General features: G+C 35.5%; 3 protein-coding genes across 19 annotated transcripts in view; 2 read left to right on the top strand and 1 right to left on the bottom strand.

The window, feature by feature from the left end:
• Alg10 (alpha-1,2-glucosyltransferase Alg10) overlaps positions 1 to 17648 on the bottom strand; it is a 28956-nt gene extending 11308 nt beyond the window's left edge. Inside the window, exons 1-7 of one of the 14 annotated variants that reach the window (XM_076537501.1) lie at positions 17212 to 17648; positions 16754 to 17096; positions 16549 to 16688; positions 10720 to 16467; positions 6262 to 10429; positions 6046 to 6205; positions 3263 to 5989 (exon numbers count right to left, since the gene is read on the bottom strand). In XM_076537501.1, coding sequence (XP_076393616.1) covers positions 15730 to 16467; positions 16549 to 16688; positions 16754 to 17096; positions 17212 to 17391 — 1401 coding nt within the window. In that variant the 5' untranslated portion in view covers positions 17392 to 17648 and the 3' untranslated portion in view covers positions 3263 to 5989; positions 6046 to 6205; positions 6262 to 10429; positions 10720 to 15729. Of the gene's footprint in view, positions 1 to 23; positions 6206 to 6261; positions 10430 to 10719; positions 16468 to 16548; positions 16689 to 16753; positions 17097 to 17211 lie in introns of those variants that run through there. The other 13 variants (XM_076537505.1, XM_076537507.1, XM_076537508.1 and 10 more) reach the window with 13 other exon arrangements.
• On the top strand, positions 1611 to 5640 carry spz6 (Spaetzle domain-containing protein 6). The gene is made up of 8 exons (XM_003699897.3): positions 1611 to 1751; positions 3263 to 3452; positions 3588 to 3705; positions 3771 to 3881; positions 3960 to 4058; positions 4196 to 4462; positions 4543 to 4816; positions 4895 to 5640. Exons 1-8 carry the CDS (start codon positions 1656 to 1658, stop codon positions 5000 to 5002), a joined length of 1263 nt encoding a protein of 420 aa, XP_003699945.2. The 5' UTR covers positions 1611 to 1655; the 3' UTR covers positions 5003 to 5640.
• GlcAT-P (Glucuronyltransferase P) lies at positions 4681 to 15629 on the top strand. 4 transcript variants are annotated; one of them, XM_076537514.1, is made up of 5 exons: positions 4681 to 4816; positions 10742 to 10947; positions 11040 to 11427; positions 12156 to 12313; positions 12438 to 15629. In XM_076537514.1, exons 1-5 carry the CDS (start codon positions 4807 to 4809, stop codon positions 12834 to 12836), a joined length of 1161 nt encoding a protein of 386 aa, XP_076393629.1. In that variant the 5' UTR covers positions 4681 to 4806; the 3' UTR covers positions 12837 to 15629. The 4 variants fall into 4 exon arrangements, with proteins under 4 accessions (XP_076393629.1, XP_012147656.1, XP_003699946.2 ...); XM_012292266.2 differs by lacking the exon at positions 4681 to 4816 and adding an exon at positions 9460 to 9588; XM_003699898.3 differs by lacking the exon at positions 4681 to 4816 and adding an exon at positions 9713 to 9746.
• Positions 17649 to 17680: the final 32 nt, after the last annotated feature.

Genomic DNA, 17680 nt, shown 5'->3' with positions numbered 1-17680 from the left:
CAGAAATGTTTTCTCTACCATACCTTTCGTTCCCCTTACGAAGAATGCGCCGTAATTTACGCTCGAAGAGGCAAAAACAGTACTTTGCTTTGTTCTGTTTCATTCATGGGTAAGTTGAATGACTTTTCTATAAAAATTCGACATCGATTCACATTGGCATAACTAGGTGTTATAAGACACGCTATTAGTTTACCTATTTCCGTATTCAAGGGTTTGTCAACCTGCATTTTAAGGGCCCATGCCTACTTATGCCAATGTCAAGTGTTCCTAATTTCAGTTTAAACGATCTAAACAATGACGCGACGTAATAAAATTAATTGCATTGTAGAGGTGTTTCCACTGGTGCGAAAGTTAAGCGCGTGAGGATTTCAAATTGTAAGATACAGGTTTCGTTAGATTACTTAAACTTTCTAGACTACATTCAGTAGGTCGTTTGCTGTTTCTTTTTTTTTCTAAATAATCATCACCTCTTTATGCGAGTCTACTGCACCACGAATCACTGACCTGCAGCGCCCCAAGCGGTAAATCTGATACATTCGTTCGCCAATGTCGTAAACACGCATGAATGTATTTGACTTCGATGCAGCCCATTTTCAGCTAGTTTCTTAGGTGCAGAAAATGTAAGTATAACAAGGAATGATTAAATATGAGTCATATAGTATTTAACTGATTGTTTTATTATGCTTAGATACTTTTTAAATAAAATTTGAACGAGAGACAATTTGTATTTGAACGTACAGTTTTGCGCTAAAGAGTCGTACGCCAATGCTTAGATCGACAGGCTGTCGTTCCATATTCTTCTTTGTACTCGCCGTGGAAGGATGTTCAATGAGCTGATGGCCTTGACCAACTACTATAGCGTGCATTTCCGGAAATGCCCTGATCTCGCTTCTCCAGATCTTTCTTCCACGTTAGAGGTCACCTAACCGCTAGAAAATGTTAGAAATCTCTACAAAAATCTAGGATAGATAAATTGATTATAATAATTGCAAGTAAGTTACATAATTTCATACGAATGATTAGGGACAAATATCTCTGAGAAACCTTTGATTAGTTTTTTCTACTTATTAACATAACTATCTACGTTTTCCCAGCCATATAATGACAAAACCTGTTCTGGAAATTACACTGGAAAGTGACAATTGTGTCGGAATGTCGCGACAGCAACAAACGATCATCACCCGTTTGAAGAAAAGGATAGAAGTTATTGTCATCTTTGTCCGTTATGATTCGTTTCCCGCTATCTTCACTTCTGTCCTGAGTATGTTGCTTCTGCGCATGCGCAACAATTCGCGGCGCGCCATAATGTGAATATTTTTTCTTTCTTACTACTTTCATATCTTTTTCTATTTTAATCTTTAGTGAACAATAGACATCTCATAATGAAGAACAATAAAATTATTTAATAACTTAAATTAAACTTGCTATGCTTTTTCAGAGTGATATAATACAAGAAGCTATTTAGATAAATTATATAGAAGAAATTAACGCTAGAATGTTCTGGATAAATAGTTAAGTATTGGAGGAGGAGGATGGAAGGTGTGTCGGGGCAAGATTTAACGAGGTTCGTGCGTACCTTCGATGGTGATGAGTACGGGGCCGAAGGCAGGTGGCTCCTTATACCATAGCGCGGGTTCAATGTGTTCAGTTTTGCTATGACCGCCGACTGGTCACATCTCTGGATCGGTCCTGTCTTAAACCCTGTACATTTGTTTGCAAGAAAAACCACGATGGAATTCCGTACATTTATTGTAAGTTAAACCGAGTGTATTTTTCAAACAAAATATTTTTCCAAATTTAGAAACAATTTATTTTTCAATATTGTACAAACTTTTGCATTGTGTCGTAGGTGAGAGTGATTGATTTTGTACAAATTTTATTGGACTCAAATGACATGAAGCTATCGAAGAATGAGAAATTACAGTTATTTTTATAGAACATTCGAGCATCATAGATAAAAGCGGGAAGAATAAATTCATCGCTAAGTCGATACTTATAGAAATGTCCCGTATTCAGTAATCGCTGGAACCGGTATAAAGTAATACCGTTATGCAAATGTGTAATAAATGTCGCGGCGAGAAAAACAAGCTTTTTCATCGTTTTGAGTATTGAGAAGAAACGTCAAACCAATTGGAACCAGCAGAGCATGCGCGAACTGCACGTTTCCTTTAAATTCTATTCGACTTACAGTGACAGTAGTCTATCAAGATTGATTCGAATCAAAGTTTTCATTAAAGTATCTTGTAACGAGATAAAACTTGATATGTTACAGACAAAACATATCACATTTTGTCATCTGACCACAAATGTGATAAATTAGACCAATTAATATTGTTTGATAAACTAGTATTTGAAAAACTAGACCAGGTATTAATATTGTTTATGAAAGGTCAAAGCTTTCTCACTGTATACTTTTTTATCATTCATTGCTCCCTGGTAATTCATCTGCACTCCAGGTGAACAAACAATTGTAAACTTATTAAAGATCTTATCGCTAAGACTGCAATCACTGTACATGGGAACAAACAATGTTGTTTGTGCCGATCTGTCGATGATCCTTCAGTTGTACGAGTATCCGATCTTACAAGGCATTCCCCGTTAGTAAGATACGCGTGGTATCGTATTCGGTCTTAACGGTACTCGGTCCACGCTCCGTGGACTATTAATACTCGGGACTATAGGCTTGTACACTGACTGCCCCACTAAGCGTGCACGTCGCTCACTTGGCCGTTACATTCTTTCGGCTATTTAACGTTCAGGAATTCCGATATGATTCTATCTCATTGTTATTCCTCTTCAAACTTTAATGAACCAGTTAGATAACTGAATAATTAGACCGCTTATTGCACTCCAAAACCGCATAAGTCAATGTTTGCGAATCGAAAGCTCTATTAGCGTTTGTTAGCAGATTTTGTTTAACGAGAATCTGATATTTATTTGCCTTGATCTTAGCGGATGATCAACACTGTAAAAATAAGAGTAAACATAGAAAATGCAGAGTGTAATTTAGATTTTCCTAGTCTCTAGGATTTCTTAGTCTCTTGAGATTATCTGTAATCAGAGGAATCACTAAGATAAATATTTGCTCCAGGCAAACAGATAACATCACTGTAATTTCATAATCGGCACAAGTATGATTTGTATGTTAATTATCGTAAAACAATGCAAAAAGAATTGTGAGAGATCTGTACAAAAAGAATTGTGCATCATAAAAATACTTAAATGTTACACTGTTCAATTTAACAAGTTAATAATTTTTCAGATGTTACTTTTGTGTGCTTCGTGTTACGCGAACGAGTACCAGATGAAACCATCAAAAGCGAACAACAGCGATCCGTCCACGGAGTCGGACGAGCCTCCAGAAGGATATTACGCCTTCGTGAAGTCACCGAACGCTGAACCGCCTAAAGTTAGGCCACCACCTTATATAGACAGTGACAAAGAGTGCTATGGTATGCATATTAATCTCGTGCTACTTATTTATGTAATAACACATTTTATATCAGTCAAACAGTATCTTGTCAAAGTTAATTACTCATTGAAATTATATCTATAATTAAATTTATAACTGACAAATATAATTTCAGATACCGGTAAACAAGGAAAAGGTTTCGTCTCCGTGCACAACATCTGTGGAGACCTGAATAAAGGTTACATTCCTAGAAACCCGATGAATCAGTATTTTAACGGCACGTCGTATCCTTTGTAAGTGGGACAAATCATGTTTAGAAAGGTTGATCATAGTTATGATGTTCATAAAATGTTCACAGTGCTCTCTTGAAAAATCACACGCTGAAATTTTTGAGTAAAGCCTTGCCCATACTCAAGGCGGACGACTCCTTGCCAAAAGTCGCCACAGTACAAGCTTATTCTCAAAACTCGTAAGTAAGCGTTAATCTGCTGCTGAACTAAAGAGAAATGTGGGTGCCCTCATATTATAATCTATCTACGAATTGTAGCGTCGACACTGACGAGAAACGAAGCAGAAGTAAACGGTCCGACCCGAGTCAGGATATTAATCGAAATGGTCGCAAGTTTTGCGAGAATGGCGGAGGAGTGTGAGTCATCAAAAAAGATCACATAACAGAATATAGACAATGCATTAGAATTATTGTATGACAGTAGTTTATGTAATGAGACTATTATTACATAAACCGTTATCACACAATTCTTATCTAGCATCTATAAATTCAAGGGTCTGCATGCTGTACAAAGCGATACAGGGAGAGCCACTAGCTCCGTCAGCAGCCGAGCGTCGCGACGAGCCCTCCACCCCCGAATATCGTCAGCGAACACCACCACAAGAAAAGCCGGAATACACTGGCCCGCCCACTCCGTGCCCCGCCAAAGTAGAATACGCGACACCTGTTTTTGCTAAGAACTATCAAGGAGTTTGGCGCTACGTGGTCCAAATACCTTACGAGGGTTACTTCACGCAAACTATTGAAGTTACCAGATGCATGTAAGAACGTCTTTATTAAGTTCTTAGATAACTTATTGAATACGCTAACTTTTAATTGTTCATTGTATTTTTTCCAATAGGCAGTCAAGGTGTCATTATCTAGACGGTGGCTGTCTATCATCGCCAAGATGGACGAGTCTCCTCGTCGCAGAAATTTTCTATCCGGACACCTTCCTAGAAGAGAATCAAAACTCTCGGATCAGTGGCCTTAGGGAGAACGCTGATTCACCGCCACCTGTCCATGATTTCCAAAACTACCAGCAGTACTTGCAGAAACGTGCCGGGGAAAACGAGGCTCGCAACAGCGGCTCACAACATCATTGCGACGGCGTTGATGAAATGGGATGCTTCCAGGTAATCTAAGAGAGTTTTAAACAGTGTCGTAATCTTCTATTTTTAGGTCTTTATTCTAACATCCTATTTGTGATACAGGTAAGATTGTATTACGATTGGTTCCTGGTGCCAGGTAGCTGCAAATGTTGGCGCCCCGACTACTTCAACCGTTACGTTCGTCGAAGTGGGAGCAACATTGAATTGTGATCAAAGCAGCGTGTTTGAAGTATATGAACGGACTCCTGATACGCTTGAATCAATAATCTTTTCAGATTGGAGATTTTCTAGCTAATATTTGCGATCGTATCGATTCTGATAGTTATACACAGATAAAAAGATTGATTTTTTAATTCTGTACGCGGTACAGAATGATTGATACGATTCGTCGTTAGCTTTAATATATAATTGTATTGGATTTGCAACAATGTGCACCTTAAGACTGAACTGTTGTCACAAACGCGTGTTACTGCTAAGTTTTCTTTCTTCTTTTTAATCCATGCTTCTCGATTTCGCATGGCAATGTACAGTTGTTAATTCGGAATTAACCGTAAACCAGTCCGAATGTTTACCATAAGATATAAGTATTTAAAACATTCAATTTAAAGACGACAATCATAAACCACCTGTTTCTAGATAATACTTTTATTAATTAACAAACAAGAGTACACCTGGTTAAAATTTGTCTTCTCAGGGCTAAGTACAATTCATATGTGTTCTTTTTATGTTGAAGGTTATGGAGCCAGATGTACGTAAAATTATACCTTACCTTTTCTTTAATACTCTATTTATAAAGATATTTAAATAACAGAGACCAATAAATTATTACGATACGTTATAACAACAAAGTGGATATAATTTGTTATTTCGCTCTTGCGCAACTGCATGCAAAAATGCGTTAACTGAAACGAGTTCATTGTACAATTAAAAACAGTGCGTACAAGTCCTTTACGGTTCCTCGGGAGATCCGTAAGCAATCGTGGTCGTTTACAACATTATACACCGTATGTAGGTATTGCACAGTTGGATCAATACTCCGGCCATTGAAAGACAAGGCAAGAAGTAGAAGTAACAGCAGCGGCACGAGAGAGAAGGGGAACCGCATGGTGTCTGTGGAGCATGGTTATCGAGCGATTCCACTTGTTATAGGATTGTTGAATCGAAATAAGTAGAATAGTTCGTGTCGGTTCCGGTTCACTGTTCAAGATAAATAGTGAGAAGTAACTAGATCGTTCGAATCTAAAAAAACTTACCGTACGATTAATTTCCATCCCACCCTTATTCATCTTTTGTTTTAATATCTATTTAGGTTGACATGTTCCAGCAAATTGTCACTCATATTATTTGATCGCTTTTGTGTAGTCTAAATGTGAATTGGATTATAATTATATTCATATATGGGTAATTTCCAACCTGCAAAGGATTAATGTTTGTAACGTTTATTCATTTGCAATGCAAAATCCGCTTACTTATTTATTCCTAATTTTATATGGAGATTATAAAGTTAACAGTATTACAGGGTGCTTAAGCTGACCGAGCGAATGCTCATTGATTCACTGCTCTGCTAAAACTCGACATGATTTAATTCGGCTGAATTCAATTTGGCGCGATTTAATTCGGTGCTATTCGACTCGTACGAGTCAACTTGACACGATTCGATTCGATGCGATTTAATAATTGTGTTAAACGCATAGAATGTTCTCGGTCGTTTAAATTTAAACACACCCTTATAACTTGTGTACTTCGATACACTTGTATAAAATCGCAACGCGGTCGAGGAATCGATACCTAAATACGATTGACCGTATGATCGTGCGATCAACGGTAGTCGCACGCACTTGTTTTTAAGATCGATAAAATCACCTACCTACTTTGCGTCAAATACATTCTCCCACGTGATTCGATGCAGCGTATATATTGCAATGCATGCATATACGTACAAAAGCAATGACGGCGTCGGCTGCTGCGCCAGCTGAAATGAAATAGGTGGGGGTATGCGAACGTAGACGGATCATGGGGGAATGCGACGAAGAAGCAGTTTAGTATCGTCCGACGAAGGGAAGTTGCCGTATCGTCTTTCGATCGGTTTTTCCGTCAGGTGTGCCATTTCCGTTTCTCGCTGACAGAACTCGAACGAAACGCACGGCAACGAGACACGCGACAAGGGAAACAATCGACGAAGTCTCGTCACGAAACGCGCGGTCGTCAAAGAAAGAAACCGTTGGTGGTCCGTGCACGACATGTGGCCAATATTTCGAAGCGGTGCTAAGCCGTTCGCTAAAAATACATTTTCCGAACGGTCAGCACGTTACGGGCTCAGTAAAAAGGAATATCAGTGATGTTCAAGTGCCGGTAAGTTTGCACAATAATGCCACCAATAACGTGCGTCTATCGCCGTGTATTTCGGACACGATCGTAATCACCGCAACGATTTTTCAATTCGCATAAACACAATAAATAATTTTGGGACTATTCGTGTACACGCATAAGCCGCCTATCGTTGTACTCGCGCATATATTTCTTGTAAGAAATATTATCGCGCATCGATGGAGAGACCGACTGTTACGGTTATTAAATGGACCTTTTTCTGACAAATAACTGTGTCATAAAATCGATGGTAAATTTTAAACAAACGATGCATCATTGAAAAGCGTGAGGATGCAACATCGATTCTACTGATGTGCAAACGTAAACCGTGCACTTTATCGAGCACGGTAAGTTTGATACACAAACGATGAGCCACCAACCAAGAAACATTAGAAGCGTTAAATTTCAATTGAGTTTCATCGGAATTCGTCATTAATGACAACGATACGTTAGTCGACGTAAAAGTGCTGTTCGTGCAAAACGCGTAAAATATTGACACGCATGAAAATCTGTGCCCTTAGCGAGCTGCGTGAACAAAGCAAAACTGTCACAGTTCGTAAGCGGAATATGAACACCGGTTATCAGGTGAGTTCTAATTGTTCGATGTGAATAGAGAGCATTCAGTGTTCATTAGATCGATATTAGCATCGAATACCAATCGATTACCTCAAATTTTCAAATCGAGTTTTATTTGCGTTCGTTAAAAAGACGAAAAGGTTATGACCATCGTGGTGGTTTTCATTCGCGAGTTTTTTTCGATTCTGCTTTCGATTTGCAATCGATAATTGTATCGTTATCGAATCCAGAAAAGGAGGGAAATGAATTTCGGAGGCGGAGTGCATGGCAATATTTCGTTACAAATAAATGAAAAGCGGAATCGCGTGGCGCCACTAAATTGAAAATATTAACGAAGAATTGCAAGTTTTTGTGACCTACATACACGACGAAATTGATGTTACGGCAAGTGACTCACATCTGTCACAATGCTAAATTAAGTCTAATCAGTCTTTTACTAGACTATTTGCAATTCCTTGATTCTATTATGTAATGTCAAGCGTTAGAATTTCACCATACGTGTAATTCAATATTTGAGCGCGCCATTGATACTTTTTCGATTTATTTTAACATTTTATTCCCATTTTAGTTAACCCGTTCACGCATGCAGTGACTGTTGGAATCTATGTAAAGATTTACACTAATTACACACCGATTCTCTCGTAATACGTGCACGAAGAAACTTCGACTAACACAGTTAAAAAACACATTTCGTTCTGCCCGAAAAATTGGCTCTCAATTGTTACGCTTCTGGCGCGAAAATTCGTTGAACCGCCGCCATAGTGTCGTTGTATTTAAACAAAAAGGTAACACAAGTCGTGAGACAATACTGTTCTATTATCATACAAAACAATTAGCAAGTAAAATACTTGCAGGAAAAATTACTGACAACGCAATAATGTTTCAGTTTATCCTCGACATGTTAGCACTAGTATTTGAATTTTATCAGGACTAATTCTTCAATTTACAATTATGAATATACTATATCCACGTGCGTCGCAGGGTTTGAAAAATATTAGTCACAAACGAATTTACCAATGAAGGACGTAAGAAGAAGATTTACGATTTAATTATATTTTTAATGCACTATGTATTTAGGTAATGACTTTTAATGAACCTTATCTATTCTTCTCACAATATTTCATTACGTCAATTGTTTAGTACAGGTGTCTAATGCAAATATGCTTAATTAGGTAAATAAAAGATTTCGCAATAAAGTATGGGTTACTACACACGCTCAAGGTTCGCCCACAAAATGGATGACGTGGCAGTCAACATGTTAATGATTTATCAGATTAATAAACACATAAATTATACTTTTTGGCTTTCGGATTATTAGCTAATAACACGAAATAGCCGATCTAGCAGAAGACATCCCAAATTTCGTTATCAACTTCGCTGACGATAATGTGCATGCAAACCCATAAATTTTCACGTGTCTTGTCATTAGTGTGTAGACTTGCTTTGGACAAGAAGGTAGGGTACTCCGTCCGTTTTCGATTTTAAAACTTTTTGACGTTAGTTCATAGAAAATAATCATAACTGTTGCATCTTGTCTGTACAAATATTTTGATTCACAGTTATTCGCGGAAGTCTATAAATCATAGAAAATGATTTGCGTCTTTGAAAAGAAGATGTAGTCAAACGTTTACCGGTTGCAGACGTTTCATATCCGTTATTCTGCAGTACCAAAGTTGAGTTACCATTTTATCTCAAATTTTGTTATGAAAATATATAAAGATTATAAATTATTTTCGTTCTCGACGTGAACTAAGTATGTAATTAAACAACAATTTGAATTGTAGGTTGTGCAAGAACGGGTTTAAGCCAGGCCACTAGTTGAATTGATAATATGAACAGGATGTTAGATAAAAGTACATATCACGAAATTCTGAGGTAGTGCTTTCGTGTAGATATCGCTGTACTTTCACTGAACTATATCAGCCGTCGGAACGTCAAAATATAAAGCGCATTTCCAGCTTTTGTGAAGCAGTTGTGAAATTTATTTACACAATGACAAATAATAGTTTTGGTAAATGACGTATCGATTCTTTTAAAGATAGTCGCAAGAGAATAGATATTTGGAATCAAAAATTTATTAAATTATCATATCATTGTGTAAAGAATTCGCAACGGATTAAAATACTTCTATGTTCTCAAAATTTTTTAAGAAAAAATATTGCACAAGGTAAACCTATAAACATGTTCAGATTAACTCAGTTGAGATAAGAATTCATAAATTAAAATGTTATCTCTGTAGAGAAGAGACTAGTTTAGGAAAAAATAGAAACTATGCAGATTCTAAGAAGAGTTTTATTATTATACAGAGACTAATAGACACTTGTACAAATTTAGAATCTAGTGTTTGAGAACCTAGAAAGAATATAAAAAAAGGTGTAGTTTTTTAAGGAATTCGGTTATCTTCTTACCTGTATCTGTTGTAAATTCTTTGAGGCAACATTTAGGATATAAAAGCAACGAATATCACGTAGGAATGAATAACACATTCTTTCACGGTTCGGCGTAAAGAAACGTGCATATCAACGGAAACGCGTATCTTATCGTTTCCCTTCTGGTGCTAGCATGGGCTTCCTAATTCCCCAGCATCCATAACTCAACGGTCCATAATTAGGGGATCAGCATTGTTAGCTACAAACTTGTTTTACTAATTTCTAATCTTTGGACTATGAACAAAGCTATCTCCCCCTGTAATTCCTACTTGAAATTTTCACTTTGACTGTATTATGTTGCTCATAGTTTTCATCATTTGTATAATATATTAATGTATTAATTAATACATAGTTTTCACCATTTGTGTAATATATTAATGTATTAATTAATACATAGTTTTCACAATTTGTGTAATATATTAATGTATTAATTAATACATAGTTTTCACCATTTGTATAATATATTAATGTATTGATTTACATTAACACACAATGTATTAATTAATGTATTTGTGCAATGTATTAAGATGTACTAAACTGTATTAATTGAATTACAATTATCTTGTCGTGATTGCAGGTTCCAGTATAATGAGGCCATCCATGAAAATGGGGATGATCGCGTTGATAGGCGTGTTCGTGGTGTTCTATCAGTATCATCTATCAACCGGCGTGCGATTCGATCAGATGATCAACTTCAACACGGACGGATCCGTAGATGTGCCGGTTCTGTCTCAGGAGGAAGTTGAAAATTATGTAAGAACGTCCAAGTTCACGGAACAAATGGTGAACACTTTAAGATGAAATTAAGACATGAAACGCTACATCATGACTACCGTTCGTTCTACTCGTTTCTAACCCCCTTCCCGTTTGTCCAGATCAAAAGCGCGGTACGCAGAGTTCAAGAGACGAACGGTCTGAGTCCTGACCTGGCGTCGTTGTTGGTGCAACAGCTAGTGAATCACTTGAGCAAGAATATCTTCGAATCGTCCGAGAATAATTCGAAGATTTTACGATCACCTCCGGTGACGATGGTGACGCTGAATCATCAGTCTCCGACCGGATCGGACGAGACGCTGGAACCGCTCTACATAATAACGCCGACGTACAGGAGGCCTGAACAGATACCGGAACTCACCAGGATGTCGCACACGCTGATGCTGGTGAAGAACGTTCATTGGCTCGTCATCGAAGACGCGACTACCGCTACCAAACAAGTTACCAGGCTGTTGGAACGAACGGGATTAAATTTTGAGCATTTGACTGGTAAATGATGAAGCGAAGGTTAACATAACCTTGCATGTCGATCGCACAACACCCCACAATAGTTTGACGCACTCATGACGCACATTTGGAATGTGATTAAATTCATATTTTCACTGCAATTAAATTTTGGATCTCTCTAATCATAATCTGTATAATCAGGGATCATTGAAGACAAACTATACTTAACATTTAACCTAAAATTTTAACCAGCTACCTAGAAAATTATAGGTTAGGGGGTTAATCACCGAAATTCTGTTATTTTATTATTCTACTATTATTTTATTATTCCAGTAAATACTGGATTTGTATTTTATCAAAGTATTTTATCATTGTATCTTGCTAACCAGTAGAAGTGCAATTATAAATTCTCCACAAATATTTCATACCATAAAATGCGGTTGAATCGCACAACCTGATTGTTACGACATATGAAACGATAAGCAGTAACGAGCTCTGAAACGGTTTTAAAACATGATCAATAAACATTTAACGCGACCAGTGTAAATAAGTTTCAGCGAGATTAATTTCGTTCATCGGCCAACTCGGAGAATTAATTGGAACAGCCGCAAATGTCTCGATGAAAAAGCGTTATATTGATTTTGTAGCTCCACAGTGTACGTTAAATATGTAGCCTTCCAAACGAGAACCGTGTCAGCCTTTGCACGAACTAAACTTATATTGGATGGACAGTGTTCGATGTGGCTCTGACGCTTTTCTAATCTTTTCAGCACCGATGCCCGAGAAATACAAGCAGAAAAAGGGTGCCAAACCACGAGGCGTGTCTAATAGGAATCGTGGCTTACAGTGGATCAGGGCGAACGCGACCAATGGTGTCTTTTATTTTGCGGACGACGATAACACGTATGATATAAGCCTTTTTAACGAGGTACGTTCTGTTATAATACTCTCAATTTTGTCTACAAATTTATTGTAAAAAGTATTGTAAAATATTTCACCACTTGAGACGTACACATACTGTAGAGTTCTGTCTGATAGTAATATTATTTCAGATACGCAAAACGAAGAAAGTATCCATGTTTCCCGTGGGACTGTGCACAAAGTTCGGTTTGAGCTCGCCTATTATCAAGAACGGAAAGTTCGTGGGATTCTACGACGGTTGGATAGCTGGCCGGAAGTTTCCCGTAGATATGGCTGGGTTCGCCGTGAGCGTGAAATTCCTGCATCAACGACCGAATGCCACCATGCCATTTAAGGCCGGCTACGAGGAGGACGGTTTCCTAAAAAGTCTTGCGCCGTTCGAGCCAAAAGATATCGAGTTTTTGGCCGACAATTGCACCAAGGTTCTTGCGTGGCACACGCAGACGAAGAAGAACGAACCTAGTGCACCGTTAGATATGAAACTGTACGGTGAAACGAATCTCGTTAAATTAAAACAGCAGATAGTATGATGAATTCGAAATTTCGAGCTCAATTTTCTTTGAATCATTTACTATGTCTATGAGAAACAAAGTGATTCAGTGCCTGAAGTATTGTAAGGTACGGTTGGTATAGCAATGAGTTCTTTTTATTGTTGAGTTTTAATTCGTAGGACGCTATATATTCAGAATCGTTTGTTCAAAAGATTTCTATGATGTCAGAAGATATAACGCTTTGCACTCGAGAAGTGACTCGGTCACCATTTTATTTTATACAATAATTTGAAATTTTTTAACTGATTCTATATGACACGTGTGATGTGTACACATAGTGAAACAAGAAATGGTGGAAATTATTAGTAGAGAAATAATAACCTCAAAAGAATTAATTTAACTTTTTAACCAAGTTTTAAAGTTGCTGTTTGCAAATTACCTTTGAGTGCAAAGGAATAAAATACTATCAAGTATTAGATTCTAAATTTGGATTATTGCTCAAATGATTCTGAATGAGCTTCCTGTCATAGCTCAAAGTTAATCAAGAAACGTTGAAGGATAAAGAGAGAAATAGAGATATTAAATTTTGTTGCAAAAATCTGTGGCTCTGTAGCATAGCGTTAGTCATTATTTTATACATTAGGTTTTAATTATTACTGTAATATGTAGACCAATGACCAATTAGCGTCAGAATTCGGTTGAGTGGATCCGCAGCAAGAAATAGGAAAATAGAAACTCAATGAAGAGTACAACGTTATCTTCCGTTTCGCTTGAAAACCATTTGCTAGGTTAAATATAATTTCCGAATAATTACAGCGAATGATTTAGTAAGTTTTTAATAGAATAGGTAAATGAGAGTTACTCTTTTGTACTTACAGTTGTACAAATATCGTTTCTAGATACCTTTGCAGTGCAATATTTTCATTATGTGTATGAAGTGTTTTTATGTTTCTCAGTACAGCATTTTTTAGATATATATACAAAATCAGAATTCTTTAAGAATGCCAATTTTAATGAGTAGCTTATGTTTACATCATTGATTTCTCATTCCGTTGAAGATATTATTTCTAATGAAAGGTCGCCTATATATTTATGTATAATACATTAAAGTAACCAATCACTAAAGGGATAAATATGTCGGTGCAAGAAGACATTAAATGCACTAGTTTTTAATGGACTTTGAAATTTCGTAAGAAATAAGGATGATTGTTATACAATTCACGACACGAAACGTTTTAGTCGTGAAGCGTGAATATTCATATCGAATGCATGCGTAGGTAGGGAAAAAGAATGAAATGCAATGTAATGTTTCAAAAGGTCTGCGACAAGATCAAATTGAGAATCTGTTTATTTAAAAATGATAGCCAAAGATAGAATAAAGGCAAAGAATTTATTTTAGAATTGTAACAGACTTTTTGAATCAACGTCTTAATATGCAATATATTGATTACCAAAGTAATGCAAGTGATATAGAACAATTCTTGAACCACAGAAAATTGTGGTTAATTTTTAATTATCGAAAGTCGATCAAAGATTTAATCTCCGCCCTCGTTACTCGAAAGACAAAGTAACCTTCTAGTCCAGCAACATTTATTATTAAAATATGAGGAATGTAACAATTAATTGCATATATTTCTTTAAGTCCAAATTTTAATTATTTTATGTAAATGTTTAAACCAACGTGTAAGTTTAAACTGAAGTAGGGTCAGTCTTCTGTAATTTGTTTGTACGCTAAGCGGAGATATAACGTGAAAGCAATAACCTGTTATTAGATGAAGTTGGCTTATTGCAAATTATGTATTTGCGAGAGTGGGTGCTAAAGACTTTATAAATCATAAAATTCAACGGTACGTTTAATCTTTATCATGCGAAATAAAAAATGAAAATGGCTTTGAAACTAATAATGTTTACGATTATTTGAATTGTGTGATATTGCCGCGCTTGATCGACACGTACTCTTAGTCTCACATATTCCCAACGCGTATCCCAACCGTGAAATTTACTCTTATTTTATCGTGTTCAGAGTCAGCGTGACAAGTTGTTTAACGAGCGGAAAAAGTGTAGCTACCACTTTTGTAAGGCACTAATAGCTAACTTTGACAATATATATTCTTCAATTTTATTCTTCTTTTAATCCTCATAAAATGTAATTCTTACAGTAGTTAATATCTATCATTTCTTCTTCTGAAAATATTTACATAATAGGTATCTGTATATTTTTAAATTAAACGTTTCATCGCTGAAAATAATTCTAATCAATTTTCGTAAGATAAAGATTATGCGGATAATGATGGAATAGTAGGAACGATACTCGTAAACGAACATGGTAAATGATGTAAGACTGAAAGCGTGGGAGAAGTTTTTTGATAAAGATTTTCAAGATAATATTTGAAAGTGTAAGTCAGGAAATGATAAAGATAGTCATGATATAGGAAAAAGTTGAATCCCTCCAAATGTTTTGAAACTTGTAAACATTTAACCGTGTATTTTACGAGCATCGTTACTTCGGTTAATACATATCTTAACTATGGAACTGAATAATTGGATAAAGAAATGTTGCGATACACGAATTCGTTGTTATTTCATTTTCATATTAACTTTTATACATGATACATACAGACAGTTTCTTTCAGTACAAATAACCAATTCATTTTAGTCTAAATATTTGCTAGTCGCGTTACGTTATTCAAATTATCTAGATAATAATGCAAATAGAAAGGACTTCTGCGTGTGAGCAAAGATTCACACTCGTATAGTTACTATTCCTTATAGAAGAATGTAATAAAAGTAATAAATGACAATGTGATATTCTAATTTACATAACACCTACAATTATTTGTTTTCATTTCAAAGGGAAATAATGTAACACCTTTTAAAGTTTTATGATTTATTATGCGCATGACATGGAATCATCAGATTGTGCTACTTTATTTTACCAAGAAATCCTTTGAGGATTAGGAATGTCACTCCAATAAAATACCTTGTTAACAAAAATATAAAACTGCAGGAAATTCACTATTAGTGTGGTCATTGACTCTGCTACAATTTGCCACTTTTTTGGTTTCTGAATAAATAAATGATAAAATACATAAGGAACAATAAAATAACGTGGCTCTATAAGCAACTGAGGTATAAGTATTACAGAAACCATAAAAATATAGTTAATCTGTGACATGAACCTTAAGTGTTTAATCCCACAAAACATTGTATACAAGGTAAATGAGTATACAGGTACTAGCAAATATTTGAACCACCAATATTTTCCCATAAATTTGTTCCACAAATAAAACACATAATGTCTGTTATCAGCCAAAACATATGGATGAACAAGAGTGTTAAAATGAACTATTAAAATTAGAAGTACTAAAAAGAAACTTTCAAGAGCCCAATGTTTACGGATAAACTTAAAATAATCTTTCCAATGAACTATCATATATGGCCACAAGAAACAGGAAAGAAAAGCAGAGAAATATAATAATTGAGGAATGTGAACAGTTGGAGTGTGAGCTGATCTGTCTCCAACTACAATCCCTTTATTCCAAAAAACAAATGCAACGAATGTCAAACATACTGTAACATATGGAAATAATTTGATGAGTATCTCATTCATGAGCATCACAAATGATTTCCATCCACTGAATATTTCATCTATTAGTCTTTTCCACAGCAACTAAAAAGTATATAATATTATGTGCTAATATATTAAATTAATTAAATACATTTATACTCTCCATAATAATGATTTACTCACTTTGACATAAGTTACTGAGTTATACTGTTTGGGTGAAATTGATTTACCTATTTTATTATCTAATATATCAAACAGACATTCCATGGTAAGGAATGCAACCCAAATGATATTTGTTTGCCTTATTATCACAGACAATAAACCTATACAATATTTACTATGATTTCAATGCATCAAGTATCAATTACATTGTTACTTACATACATACCTACAAAAGCTGCCAATTTAAATTGTTTATGCAGATGTAACAGTACCATCAATAATACTGCATTGAGCGAAACAACATCAGTATAATATAAAAAGTGCCAAAAAAATAAGGGTGGAAAGAACGTGATATTACAAGCTACGGAAAGTTTTATCCAATTATCCCATCTTTGCATCCGATGAGTTATTGAAATTTGTTTAAGTATACTGTTAGTAAGATAAAGGTTTAAGAATGTTCCAAGTAAATTTATGCATCTTAGATAGAAAATATTACAAAGTTTTAAAGGTGACAATATTAAAGTTGCAAGGATATATAATCCAGGTAAAGTAGTGATTTTTTGGTCCCACTGAAAATAACATATCCCTCAAAAAAAAAAATGAAATATTTTACAGTTTTAATAATCAAATGTTACTTTCTCATTACTTAAATGAAATAAGAATTAATCAAAAATAAAAACATACCTGAGTAAAGTTGCCATCACAGTATTGTAATGTCTGATTTACGTGGAAAACTTCGTCAATAAAATAATAAGGATGTATACGATTTAAATAAATAAATAAGACTGTGACACTTAAACAAAGTAATGGTATCAATAGTTTTTGCACGTACTGAAATTTCATTGCAGTCATGAATTTCACCATTTCGTTAATGAAAAGAAAAAGTTAAATAAAACAAAGTCTATAAACGTTAGTAAAACAGAAGTTACAGAATTGATACACATTGAACACGTTCATTTATTTCAGGAATTCTTTGGTCTACGCATATCATTGTATAATTATATTTTTTAATATTTTCGTATACATGGAAAGTTAATAATTATATTCTAACCGAGGAAACATGTTGCACCACGTTTACAGAAAATTCTTCAGTCTGTACCTGCGGACATCTGCAATACTACTGAAGTTTTACGTTTTGAAGTTAATCGTATAT

Source organism: Megachile rotundata, chromosome 11 (assembly GCF_050947335.1).
Source record: "Megachile rotundata isolate GNS110a chromosome 11, iyMegRotu1, whole genome shotgun sequence".
Taxonomy (NCBI): domain Eukaryota; kingdom Metazoa; phylum Arthropoda; class Insecta; order Hymenoptera; family Megachilidae; genus Megachile; species Megachile rotundata.
This window is presented reverse-complemented; position numbering and strand designations above follow the sequence as displayed.